Consider the following 13,968-nt stretch of genomic DNA (forward strand, 5'->3'; position numbering starts at 1 on the left):
CAAGTTAAATTGTTCCCTTAAACACACATTTAGATTACAGGGTAAATGGGATTGGTGAAAGGTTAAGGAAAGACATTTGCCTGTGTTCAGACTTGTGAACTGTGTTGAATTATCAACAAGTGTTGAGAATAATAATAACAATAATATGAGAAAACAGGGATTTCAAAACTTTTTTTATTATTCGTCATGAAAGACTTTTCAACAAGTGGATTGAGAAAGTTACATTTCAGTTCTCAAACTGTAGGGGCCTTATGTGAAACTGAACTTGTACACGGAGCAAGGACACAAAATTAAAATGAGAACACAAGAGCACCAAACCATCAAGATATTTCATCATAACTTCTGTGACCTGATTGCCTTTTTAAAATGAGAGAGAGAGAAAAAGAAAATAAAATTTTTTAACATTTGATCAAAGATCATTTTAAGGTATTCAACAAACTGGCATTAGGAAAATTCTAATCCAGATTCCAAACTGACACCGTTTAACCAAAAAGCATTTCTAAACAGTAAACGAATAAACATCAAACATTTTAAAATACTGAAATCATACAGCACTTTCTACTTTACAGAGCTTATCCATGATGAAACCAAAATTTGAAATAAGATATGATATGAAAGTGCACATCAATTACTCAAATACCACAATGCATCATGATACTGAAACCTGTTGTTTTTCTGTTGAGGCAACAACAACAAAACTAAATTGCATAGAAGCCTGTACTCTCTAGTCCCCCAAAACAATATAAGCTACATTTCTTAAGACCAAAACTTGTTCTCAAGACAATGGAGATGATCTGATTTCAAATGCTATATGCGTTCAACATAATCTTTACCTACATTTGAAGCCACTCAAGACAGTGAAGTGAACATTGCAATTGGTGAGGTCTTCTAAAACTGTATTATAACGACAATATCTCTAGGCATGGTGGTTTCATGATTGGTTATATTTGGCCTCAAAATAAATATCACACAAGGATAGTAAGTCTTCATTTAAAGAGTAAGTTTTCAGATATATTCTTAAGAGTTATCTGATAATGCAATCACTAAACTACTGTTATTTGTATTGATAAAGTAGGCATTACTATAGCAGATATTTGCCCGGTATGGCTAAGAAACCCCTGAGCACACACTTCACACCAACACAATTCAAATATTGAATGGAAACACTCCACGCTCGGCCAAAAGGACAAAAAAAAAGGCATTATTCATCCTCTAATTCACACAATTATCTATGAATCTAAAATTGGTGTTTGTTATGACCGCATTTTTGTAATATATTTATCTGATACAAATCAAAATGTTAAAAAAGCATAACAGAACTATTTAAATCACATTTTTCATCTCGAGTCTTAAGTAATCATTTCTTTTAGAAATCCCAGCACAGGTATTTGAAGCAGAGCATATGAATGAAAGACGTCCATCCATAAATGATCTCCACACCAAAAATGCCTCAGTTTTATCCCAGACAGCGTGTTTTAAAATGAACATCTCATATACACTATATTGCCAAAAGTATTGGGTCACCCCCTTCTAATGAACATGTTTGACTACTTTAGTAATTTCTATGAGTACAAATCTTAATGTTTAAGCATGTAATGATATTCTAGGTGCTTCTAATTTTATAGCAACAGTTTGGACAGGACCCTTTTCTATTCTAACATGACAGTGCCTCCGTGTATAAGGCACGGTTCAAAAAGACATGATTGATTCGGTCAGTGTGGAAGAACTTGACTGGTCTGCAGAAAGCCAAGTCCTAATCCCAGCTGAACACCTCTGATGTGACTTTAAATGCAGACCTTGAGCCAAAAACTCATCAGCAAACACCAATGACTTGTATAGACACTATAAGGACAAAAGTGTTGGGACACCCCCTTCTTTAGAAACAGAAAAAGGCACTAACAAAACTGTGGCAACAAAGATGGAAACATAATTCATGTATTTAAAAATTGTATTTCCATCTCTGTTGCAACAGCTTTGGATGCGTCTAAAATGACAGCACCCTTATGTACAAGTCATTGGTGTTTGGTGATGAGTTTTTGGCTCAAGGTCTGCATTTAAAGTCACATCAGAGGAGTTCAGCTGGGATTAGGACTAGACCAGTCAAGTTCTTCCACACTGACTCAATCAATCATGTCTTTTTGAACCGTGCCTTATACACAGAGGCACTGTCATGTTAGAATAGAAAAGGGTCCTGTCCAAACTATGTTGCTATAAAATTAGAAGCACCTAGAATATCATTACATGCTTTAACATTAAGATTTGAAATTACTAAAGTAGTCAAACATGTTCATTAGAAGGGGGTGACCCAATACTTTTGGTACTATAATGTATCATGTAAAATAATGCTGTGTACTATGAATGCAGTCTGAATTTCCTGTGCAAACTAGAAAGTGCACTGTAAAAAGTGACATAAGAGAACTGTGATGACACTGAGAGCACATGTAATTCATACTTGTCATTGAACACAAACAACTTGAGCAAACATAGCATGTAGTAGAACCAATCCATAAAATAAGTCATTTTATTTTAGTTAGCACAAACTAAAGTTTGTCCAGCCTCCGGTAATGATGTAAAGTAAGACTCACATTAAACGTGCAGGGATGCGAGTGAGATAAGAGGCAGCAGCTTGATCATGATGGTGGATAAAAGTTCTGTATCACTTGGAAACCCCTGATACAGGAGCTACTGGGAGAAAACTAAGATAATGATCCAGTTCTCATTAATACCAGCTTTGTTCTAAACCGACAGAATCAAAACTGACTTGTGTCCATTTGGACAGATGAATCCAGCTGTATAGTATTTTTATAGATCAGAAGAGTGAAAGAGATACGAGGAACAAAGGGATCAGGTTTGATTTCACTATCTATCATTTATCTATGTCCATAAGGGGCTCCAAATTTCTATTGTGTCACCACAACATCACAGAAATGTCTGTAGTGTTAATGAAACCACAAAGCTTTGAATAATCTTCAAATGAGGAGTTGCCAAAAACTGCTGGTGCTTGCTTTGCTTTCCCTCAAAACGTACCTTCTTCATTTGATGTTTTTGGAAGGAATTTATAATCTAATACATAAACGATTTCATTTTTGAGCCAATAATAAAAATAACTGAATACACATTGTTTATCTCCCTGTAGAAACATTCAGTTATGACAAGTGTACCATGTGAAGTGTTAAATAATTTGGATTAAATTTGATTATTGAGCACAAAAACCATAGAAAATTGCTTGTGGTGACTTTTTTCTTGTCTTTTTAGATGTCCAATTGTACAATTACATAGAGAAATTATATAAAATAAAGTAATGTGCTTAATAGAATTAAAAACAGGTCTTATTAAAACATAAAAAACTAAATAATGGAGTAAGCAATTTGTCATTAAGTTACTGCTTACACTGAATTTGTACAAGTGTAGTTATAAATAGATATTTTCCTCTGTATAACATGATGTGAAAATGTCATCATTGTATTTTTACATTCATCTTCTGTGACTTCTCCACTTAATACAATAGTTATGTCACACACACACACACACACACACACGTCTCTTCTAAATGATTGACCTTTTTCCCTATGCTTTACGTGCGATTGAGTGTCTGGAAGATTCTGGAGATCTGGAGCATGACAGGACCTGTCTCTGGATCGTTCATCCATTGCGTGCTGTTCAGTGGGTTCTCCAGCATGTCCTCAAATGCTGCAAAGCCAAGAAAAATATGTCTCAGCCAAATCCAACCAACAACTGGCACGGACTGGACTGCGTCTACTTGAAAATGCAGTTTAGTCTGTTTCACTGAATGATTCAACAGCGGTCTTGGACTCCATACAAATGTTTTAATAACTTTTTTTTTTAAATCACATTAAATATGTTAACAAATAGGCCTGTAGATCATCTAGTGGCACATAGTATTATCAATGCCAAGGTCATCATTGGTTTGATTTCCAGGGAACACATACTGACAGTAATTCCATGCTTGGAATAATTAAATTTTTTTATTGTTTTGAAAGATGTCTCTTATGCTCACCAAGTTAATCATAAATATACTAATAACAGTAATATGTTGTTACATTTTAAAATAACTGGTTTTTAATCAGTCTTTATTGCTTTATTTTTTTTGTGGAATCTGTGATAAATTACTATTCAAATGTTTGATCTGTAGGATTTAAAAATAAATAAATAAATAAAAATAAACTTTTATTTAGCAAGGACACATTAATTTGGTCAAATCTGACAAAAAAGACAAATGATGAAATGTTACAGTAAAGATATTTATAATGTTAAAAAAAATTCTAATAAATGTTGTTCTTTTGAACTTCCTATTCATCAAAGAATCCTGAAACATCACATAAATAAATTACATTCTAAAATGTTTTAAATTGTAATAATATTTCACAACATTACTGATTTTACTCTTCTTATCAAATAAATGCAGCTGAAATGAGCAAAACAAATTTCTTTCAAAAACAATAACACTTTTGGCCACTAGTGTAAAGAAATACAATCAACATTTAAAACATCCCACCAGTTGTGTGTGGTAATGGAGGTTAAAAACATTATGAAAATATATTAAAATATACAATTATCAATTGGCAAAATATTTCACAGTGTAGACACTTTTAAGTTCAAGTCCGTTTAGCAAACGGGCAACTAGATAAAATTTGAATAAGGGACCAAAGTGGTCACTCGCAGAGCTCTAGTTCAAATGGAACATACTGTCCAGATCTCAGCAATTCCAAGATTAAGTCCTCTTTGCAACCGTGGCTAGAAAGGAAGCTACTTCCGAGCAAGTCCAAGATAATTCTGGATATTGTGAAATGTCATGTGACAAAACCTGAAAGGCTTTGGAAGTAACTGCTGTGGTCTGATGAAATGAAAATTGAGCACTCTGGCCTAAAAGCAAAGTGCTGTGTTTACCACAAACCACACAGAGCCCAACACCCAGATAACGTCATCCTGCCATCAAGCACGGTGGTGGCAGCATCATTGGACTGGGTTACCGTTCAGCTGGAGGAACTGGAAAACTCGCTGTCATATTAGACTAAATGGATAGAATCAACTTTGAAATAACATGTTTTGATCGGTCTTCTACAGAAAAGTAGGAAAATACAATTGATTTGACAAAGCTGGAACAAATGCTTTGAAGAACCTTTGAGTATACAGGGGGAAAAACACACCTAGAAGAGTCTTGGGGTTTGTGAGACCAAGCTGTACAACGGGGTTCTCCAGGATGGCCTGAAACAGGGGACTGTTGGTATCAATGCCCTTGTCCAGATCCTCAGGGGTGGGCTTTCTGTCACCAAGCAGCCATTCACACTGTGTGGGAACAGAAGTTACAAAACAAGGATATGGAATAAAAATGTGGCCTTGATAAATGTTGTTTAACTAAACAAAACAAAGACTTAACCGCACATTTCACTGATTATCACTGAGCTCATTTAGTCTTAGCTGACTGTTGAAATAACTCATGATTTTATGATCCTCTGAATGTTTACATACAGCTGCATCCTGTTGATTATTATTGACGCGAAGTGCATCAATCACCTCCTTCTCATCGAAGCCCATCTCCATCAGCGCAATGACTGCCTGCACACAAACACACAGACGTTCTCTTGCAAAGATGTTTGCGTTCTCTCGCAAAACTTTTGCGTTCCCTCACAAAACTTTGCATTCTCTCGCAAAGATGTTTGCGTTCCCTCGCAAAACTTGAGAACGCAAAAGTTTTGCGAGAGAACGCAAAAGATTTGAAAAATATTTTTTCCTCCCACCAAATCTTTCCACCACCATGACCTCTAAGTGTCTCCGTAGATGGTCATTTCTATGGTATAGTAACCAAACTGAACAAAGGATTGGATTTCATTCTGATTGTAATGTGCAATATAGTTTGTGTAAATAATTTTTTTTAAAAAGCAGAAAAGCATTTATTCCATCTAACAGTTTAATCTTGCATTGGTTAAACAAAGGCTATTGTCATAGTATGTCAGTGTTTCAGAATATTTCATCACGTTTGAGTTTAAAAATGAGCTATTCTTCTCCTGTTTCTCATGACACCCACATGACACTAACCCGTGATTCAGGCCTGAACTCTCTTTTCCTCCTGATCCGTTTGAAGATCTCTGTCAGTTCATCCTGTTTGGCCTCCTCTAGGCTGGCCTGGGAGGACAGACGGGCCCGGGCTCCTGAAGCTGTGGCAGAGGGAGCTGGGGCAGGGGCAGGGGCTGCAGCGGCCGCCGCCCCTGGGGTGTCCTGTCCAGGCAGAGGAGTGTCAACCATGGGGTCATCCACATGCTCAATCAGCCATTCCATAGCCTGGGTCACAGACATGCTGTAGGAAGAGTAATTAGTTATTTAATTTACTGAGAGGTGGCATATGCTGATGTTATTCAGATGTTATCCCCCGTAACGTAGAAAGGGGACCTTATTATAATATTAGTGCTCCTTAATCTGCAAGTTTCCACCCACAGTGCCTCCACTGTGTTTTCACAAGTGACAATGGTGTACCAGTTCTAATGCCATGGCGAAAGTTTGAGCAAAGCATGCTAACTGTTCTGTCTTTGGCTGCACAGATGAGCACAGAACACTATTTAGAGTCCCATCCTCAGAGGAGAGAAGAGAGCAGTGGATTTATTGATTTATTTACTGTATATTACACTGCTGCTACACAGATCTAATATAAATACGTGATTTCTTTCCCAGGTGTTTACCTTCACAGACATAACCATCTGTTTTGTAATTCATGTGTGTTTTTAACATAAACTTGCATGTATTTGACAGTTTAAGCGTAATAAGACATGAAAGAGAACTTAGTTTAATACTCACATGCCATGTAACAGCCGCTTTCTGTGTGCGTGCTATGGACGTGTGCGCTCAGAAAACCATATCAAAAGTTTTAACTGATATGACTTTAAAATGCATGATTTTAGCGCCATAGACATGTTAATCAAAACCAAACAGATGTGTTATGCAGAATATCTGAGGTATGAGCTGTAAAGGCACAGCCCTATTCTGGAGGGGGGGGGGGGGGGGGGGGTATCATGTTTCTGCCTCCCCTCAAAATAAGCATTTTCAAAATGATATAATAAATGATCTGTGGGATATTTTGGACTGAAACTTTACAGACACATTCTGGGGACACCTGAGACTTATACTATGGATTGTAAAAAGGGGCATAATAGGTCTCTTTTAAAAAGAAAACCAAGTCATTTTTGTTTAAGCCTCGCTGACCGATATGACAATGGTCTTAAACTTCATTCTGAAATACAAGAAATGCACTATTCACAGGCATATTTATGACACAAGAACAAAGAATAGTCACTGGTTTAAGCGCAGAGCCTTCGCAGCACGACTCTCAGGGAAACCCATCTCAGTCAGCTGCTGCAGGGCCGTTTCATCCACACGGTCCTCCTCATCCTCATCAAGCATGGCTGCCAGAGAGGAGAGTTACAAAGAATAATCAATCACTCACCAACATTTGACTAGTCACTAACTAGTCAGACATGTCCCGTGAGAAAGGTTCTGAGCATTTATCAGAGATTTAAAAAAATTAGGTTAAAAACAACCTCTTGCCAAAAGAAGTACTGTGGCAATGGTACTCTATGGTACTTCAAATAAATAGTATGTTCAAAAAACATAGCATCCACAGCAGATGTCTGAAAAGCATGGTAATTAATTGTTTCACCAAGGTTTAAATAGATTTAATCCATTCAGGATTCTATTCATACATCCATAGCTTACCATTGGCCTTTTTGAAGAGCTCGACAGCATCTGGATTCAGAGCCAGCAGCTTCTGAGCCACTTCAATAAGTGAGACCAGAATCTTCCTCAGCTCTGTTTGAAACTGATGAAAACAAAAAATCATAAAATGTAAAACAATATATTCTAAACAATTGCAATGCAGAAAGGTCTAACTGAACAGACCGCAAGCACCCACATCTCTGATATTGTGTTGAGTTACAGTGCGGTCTGTGTTACGAGTGGACAGGTTTGCTGTGGCTTTGAGGATGGCCTCCTTATCTGGTGCTTTGTTCTCTTGCTTCTTCTGTCAACAAGCACAAACACTGTTTAATTTGGAAGAATCACAAAGCTTAGAAATGTAATGTATAGTATTAATTAAGAATAATTCACCCAAAAAGAAAACTGTCACCAGATACCTTCTCTTCAGAAGATATGTCGGCCATCTTTGGTGGAGCCGGTGGAGGTCTTTTCTTTATCAATAATAAACAGTCTAGAAAAGAAACAATAATGAATCAGGATTCATGTCTTTTAGAATCTGATTTTAAATACAAAGAACATATGGAAAACATGACTAGATCTTAGATTAGTGGCTCTTAACCAGGGTCTGGGACCCAATTGGGGGCCTTGGCAAGCTTGCAAAGGGGTCTCAAGATGACTTAAATAATTTAAATTTAGCATGAAAGGAAATTACAATTATCTTTTTTCTCTATTGTGATGTCTATCCAAGAGAGAAATGCCTCCTTAAACAAGAAAAAGGTTAATGCATTTGATTAAAAAAATATGAGAATGGATAAATAATTTATAATAAACACTGTAATGTTCCACTGAAAAAAATGTCCATTTTAATTTAATGGTGACTTTAAAACAAGACATAATAAAAATAAAGTTATATCTTATTTCAATTCACTCCCTAAACATTTATTTCTATGAAGAATCAGGGTTCCCACTGTCTTGAAAAACCTGGATATGTGAGAAAGTCATGTAAATGACTAAAATCTGATAACTCAAAGGGAATTTTTGTAATGCACTGCATATGAAATAATAAATACGATACAAATTGTGAGAATTTTAAATACTTATCTTTAGTCCTTATCTAGTAAAAATCATGGGGGCCTTTGAATATGTTTGTGGAAAATGCCACAACAAAGAACCACCAGATACTTTAAATACCTTTGTCTTTAAGATTTTCCTCAGCAACTGTTTTGGATTCTGTGAGAATTCTCTCAGTGGCAGCATGAATGAGTTTGTGATGTGTAAGTGTTTTAGGATCCTCTAGACTTCCATGAACATACTGTAAGAGAAGAAAAATACCAATAGAGCGGATCCACTTTATATTAAATGTCTTTAACTATTATGTACTAACACTGAAATACATAATCAATAGATACAATGTTCTTATTGCATACATAAACAGTTAGGGTTTTAAACAGTATCAATAATTTAAAACTACCTGCATATACATACATGTATACAGAAATTAGTTACACTGTCAACCCAAACCTTACACCACATCCCACCCTTAAACCTAACCATACCACCACACCTGTCCCTAACCTTAACCGAATTCAACTTCAACAGCAGCAAAAGTGCTGCCATCTTACGAACCCAAACTTTTGAACAGTACTGTACATTTAACCCATAAACATCACAATCATGAGCTCAGCCCGGTAGTACCACGGTACAGTTGGTGTCAATTGTTACCATGGTATATTGATATACTCCTTGGTACTGAATAATTAATGTATCCTGCTTTTTACATGATACTCCAAGGTACTTCAAAGAACACTATGGTACTGTCATTATAAATTTCCATAAAACTTGGTATAATTGTTATATTATGCACAGGGTAATACCATGGTACACATTGCACACTGTAGCTAGGACATGGCTTGACTTGGCGATGCCACCTGCTAAAATTATTACAAAAACATTCACAAACTTAAAGCCATAAAAGATGCAAATCACATCCTCACAGAAAAAAGGGTGCCTTGAGCTGCACAGATCTGAGTACTTGACAGATATACTGTGAGCAAAAAGAGGCTGTCAACAAGTTAATGTCAGCTCTACACTGTAAACCAACCAGTGTGGCAGTGGTAGTTACATACAGTACAGCCACAGAGACGGAGGTGACGGACCAGTTTGCTAAATTATAAATAGCACCGTCGACTCGTCTGCTAGTTACTAAAAATACTTGGCAATGACTCTGACAATCCAGCGGGCCTGTCCTGTCCGGGTTGGCTAGCAGTGCCAGCTAACCGATGGCAGACCCAACTTACATGCTTTAAGCATTTCTCCTTGAGTTTCTCTATAGTGGTGTCTTCCGTGACTTCCTCCAGCCACTCAGTGCCCTCCATGGTACAGATGTGGACCTTCAGGACTTTGCCTGCAAAGATCTTCTCCTCCTGCACGAACATTGTAGCGGCAGCAGGACTGCAGCGCTCCCTGCTGAAGACGCTCCGCGAGCCCGCTGTCTACAGCCCGGAAAGCTGCCCTCTTCTCCGCTTAAACCTGCCCTGGCAACAGACACGGGCTCACGGTCTCATTCGGACATTTTCAGGCCGTCCGATCTGTCCTGCCCGCCTGCTCCGTGGGACTGATAAATTTTCGCTGGGACAGAGAGGTTTGCTCACTCGCAGCTGCAGCAGAGACGCTCCGTTGACACCTGCGAAGCGAGAACGACAGCAGTGCGCATGCGTGCGGTCGCGGACTGTGATTGGTGGAAGTACGCAAACACGCAGACGCGCATTAGGGGTTCAGACATCAACCCTCACTCCGATCTATAAACTTTTATCCTCCACCTCGACAGGTGGCGATATTATACATGCTCCCTGTAGTAAAACTGCTCTCTGCCATACAGAAGGAGAGACATCAGCACTATTTGTGAGATACAGTAATGAATTATGGTTTTGATATTGACCATAATTAAACTAAACATTTACTGGGGATACATTTTACTTCCTGCAGTACTTAATCTCTTTTCCTCTCCTACACACCGTGTAATGTTGAACTCAGGTATTTAGTAATAACAGTCTGCAGGATAGTTTACGTCTCTGTTCACGTTGACTTTGTAAGTTAGCATGTCTAAACACAGGACGAAAAAGCTCATAATTGAAGATGGTATGTGTCAACCTTCTTGTCTTTTGCTCTTTCTATAATACATCATGATTGTAATGCAGCACTAGCTGTCTTGAATATGTATTATAGGTTTTTATATAAAACATATAAAAACATAGTCATTTTTAATGGCTTGTACAAATTTACTTTTAGATGAGCCAAAGCAAGATGAGCTGAATCCATTTTCTTTCAAGGAGTTCGTCAGAAACAAGAGCCAGCAGCCTTGTACTACAGAAGAGGTCAGAAACAACATGACAAAGGTTTAGTAGATGGCATGACTTTTGACTGATGTCCCTACTTTAATGTCCCTTTAGAAGTCATTAATGTAGGGTAAGGGTTCACGTTTGTGTATCTACATGTCAATGTAAATATATGAATGTAAAACTTGCCAGTAAACAAAAGTAAGTTTATGCAGAATTTCATTGCTGGTAGATTCTTGTCTTGTCTTTTTTTAAAATAATGTTTCATATGTATTTGATTCTCTGAAGGTGTGTGGTGGAGCATTCCACGTCGAACAGGACTATAACACCTCCATAGATTTTGCCACGAAGGGGCCTTTCTTCCCCTCTGCGCTCTGTCAGCCTTCTGAAAACGAACCTGAGGAAACGTGGATTGAAAGCAGCCACCCATCAGCCCTTGATGGTTCTCATGACTTTGAACTATGTGGTACTTTAGACCTCGGTGCTTACTCTGAGCAGTCATCTCTGTGCAGTGATGAGAGGGAAGCAAATGTAACTGAATGGGAACTGGGTGATTCTGACTTCCTGCCAAAGAACCACTTAGCTAGAAGAAGCACAGGAAGCTATGAGGGTGATGAAGAGACTTCAGTGATTGACATTTCCTTCCATCCGAAGAGGGGTAATGCTGAAATTGGCTCAAAGAATCTCCAACAGGTATGTTGTGTGAATTGTTAATGGTGTGAGGTTTTGCTTATACATGAGCCAATTGTTATACAATAATTGGTGCATTGCTGCTTTTCAAAAATGAACGTTTTAAAGGTGTTTTTATGTTTTATGTGTTTTAGCTTAGAGAAGAGAATTCTCTACTCAGAAAGCAAGTCAAAGAACTTCTTAGAAGGTCAGAATCTGACTCCAAAAGGTAGGCTATTTACACTAATTGTAATATTATATACATTACTAAATGTAAAATAACAAATTAATTATAATTCTTTTGCGGTAATTAAAGATTAGCTTACCCAAAAGTTAAAATTCACTCGCCCTCAGACCATCCAATATGTAGATGAGTTTGTTTCTTCATCGGAACAGATTTGGAGAAATGTTGCATTAAATCACTTGCTTACCAAAGGGTCCTCTGCAAGTGAATGGGTGCCGCCTGAATGAGAGTCCAAACAGCTGATAAAAACATCACAATAAATCACATGACTCCAGTCCATGAAGAAACAAACTCATTTATATATTGGATGGCCTTATGGTAAATGTTCAGCAAATTTTTATTTTTGTGTGAACCATTCATTTAATGGACTTAAATTTGGATGAATTGCTGCTGTTTTTTTTTTTAAGTTCCTAGATGATTTCTCATTGTTAAACTATCCAATTATAATAGGATCAAACAACTGACAGATGAGTTGCACAACAAGAAGTTACAGGAGGAGAGAGAGGCTAAGGCTTTGGAGACAATGGTGCAGTCAGTAGAACAAAACCTTCAGTTAATGACGGTATTAAGCACTGTGTTATCATTCATATGACAGTTTTTTTTTAATTAAGGTTTATTAAATAAATTTTTAGTGTAAATCTCAATCTTAAAAATGCTTTTAAAATTCTGTTTTATGCAATATAGAAGCGAGCGGTCAAAGCTGAAAATAGTATTACAAAATTGAAACAAGAGACACAACAACTCCAGGTTTGACTTCTTTATGCATAAGCACACTGAAAAAAGCATACTATGTACATATATTATGTAATCCAGCTATATAATGCTGTATAATAAGTTTGTGAATTTATGATCAGAATATTTTTTCCCGTCTGTTATTGTTCTGATTAAATTATTTTTAATGTTTTCGTCCCAGGGCCAGCTTGAAGGATATAAAAGTGAAAATGAGAGGCTAAGATACAGAGAAACTACTGCCTTAACTACAATGAGACACAATGCACAAGTGGCCTCTGAGTACCTTAACAAAGCAGCTCAAGATGCTGAGACGTCTATCAGGTATGATTAACAATGACCATTGAGTTTTATTGTGCTTTTCTACAATCATTTAATAATAATCAGAAATGTAAATAAATGATCTAATATATCATTGCCCTGAATGTGTTTTGTATTTTTACAGGCAGTTGCTGTCAGGGAGAGAGACGCTCTGTTTTGTTTCCCAGTTATTGACATCTATTGACAAGATCACCGAGATTCATGATTGACTTTTCTTCAAACAACATGTTCTGTACACTATAGACTCACTGCTTTTGCATGGTACATCATTGTTTATTTTGTTCATCCACTTCATTAACATCATGTTTAGTTCACATAAAATAACAAAATGAGGTGTGATGGGCCAAATGATGACCAAAGTAAGCTCTAGCAGGAACTTAAGCATATAAATGATTGGTCTCAAACTCAATTCCTGGAGGGCCACAGCTTTGCACAGTTTAGTTCCAACCCTAATCAAACACACCTGATCCAGCTAATCAAGCTCTTCAGGACCACTAGAAACTTCCAAGCAGGTGTGATTTGGAGCTAAACTTGCAGAGCTGTGGCTCGCCAGGAATCGAGTTTGGGACCACTGATCAAAATACTTAAGTGTACCAAATAGTGCCTTGGATTCTCACCAAAATCAAAGATCTATATTGTATGTGAAAACAATATTTTCAAAAACGTTTTGCACTTTTATTAAACAATGAGTCAAGTCACTTCTTCACAAATTATTAACCCGATTTTGTTTCTTGATAGTATTTTGATATATAACTTAACATATTTAATATGTCTGCTGTTTTAAATGACAACATTTTAAGTATTTGTATGTTTATTTAAAAATACTTTACTAATCAACATTGGATTGTGTGCCTATTGCCTTATATTCATAATGCTCTTTATTGATTTAATAAAGAAGATTATTTCAGTCACGTGGTCCTGTTGTTCTTTGAGAATCCAACAATTAGTATCTCTAAATTATTGCGT

The 13,968-nt window shown here is 37.0% G+C and overlaps 2 protein-coding genes across 8 annotated transcripts; one reads left to right on the plus strand and one right to left on the minus strand.

Moving 5' to 3' along the window:
• Positions 1-155: 155 nt before the first annotated feature.
• Positions 156-10,413, minus strand: ubac1 (UBA domain containing 1). Of its 4 annotated transcripts, none has more exons than XR_013784358.1 (11): positions 10,002-10,413; positions 8,896-9,016; positions 8,142-8,215; positions 7,922-8,029; positions 7,726-7,828; positions 7,307-7,415; positions 6,058-6,316; positions 5,491-5,577; positions 5,169-5,307; positions 2,322-3,690; positions 156-1,527 (listed from the first exon to the last, which is right to left on the minus strand). XR_013784358.1 is itself a non-coding variant. In XM_079419778.1 (10 exons), exons 1-10 carry the CDS (start codon positions 10,137-10,139, stop codon positions 3,575-3,577), a joined length of 1,254 nt encoding a protein of 417 aa, XP_079275904.1. In that variant the 5' UTR covers positions 10,140-10,413; the 3' UTR covers positions 157-3,574. The 4 variants fall into 4 exon arrangements, 1 of the variants encoding a protein (XP_079275904.1); XR_013784359.1 differs by having other exon boundaries at positions 157-1,530; XR_013784360.1 differs by having other exon boundaries at positions 164-1,527; positions 2,916-3,690.
• Positions 10,414-10,566: 153 nt separating this feature from the next.
• LOC306870708 (endosome-associated-trafficking regulator 1-like) lies at positions 10,567-13,910 on the plus strand. 4 transcript variants are annotated; one of them, XM_079418134.1, is made up of 8 exons: positions 10,567-10,842; positions 10,993-11,078; positions 11,328-11,732; positions 11,864-11,937; positions 12,403-12,514; positions 12,637-12,699; positions 12,866-13,005; positions 13,127-13,910. In XM_079418134.1, exons 1-8 carry the CDS (start codon positions 10,803-10,805, stop codon positions 13,209-13,211), a joined length of 1,005 nt encoding a protein of 334 aa, XP_079274260.1. In that variant the 5' UTR covers positions 10,567-10,802; the 3' UTR covers positions 13,212-13,910. The 4 variants fall into 4 exon arrangements, with proteins under 4 accessions (XP_079274260.1, XP_079274259.1, XP_079274262.1 ...); XM_079418133.1 differs by having other exon boundaries at positions 10,574-10,842; positions 10,993-11,099; XM_079418136.1 differs by having other exon boundaries at positions 10,581-10,842; positions 11,034-11,078.
• Positions 13,911-13,968: the final 58 nt, after the last annotated feature.

Source organism: Barbus barbus (genome assembly GCF_936440315.1).
Source record: "Barbus barbus genome assembly, chromosome: 6".
Taxonomy (NCBI): domain Eukaryota; kingdom Metazoa; phylum Chordata; class Actinopteri; order Cypriniformes; family Cyprinidae; genus Barbus; species Barbus barbus.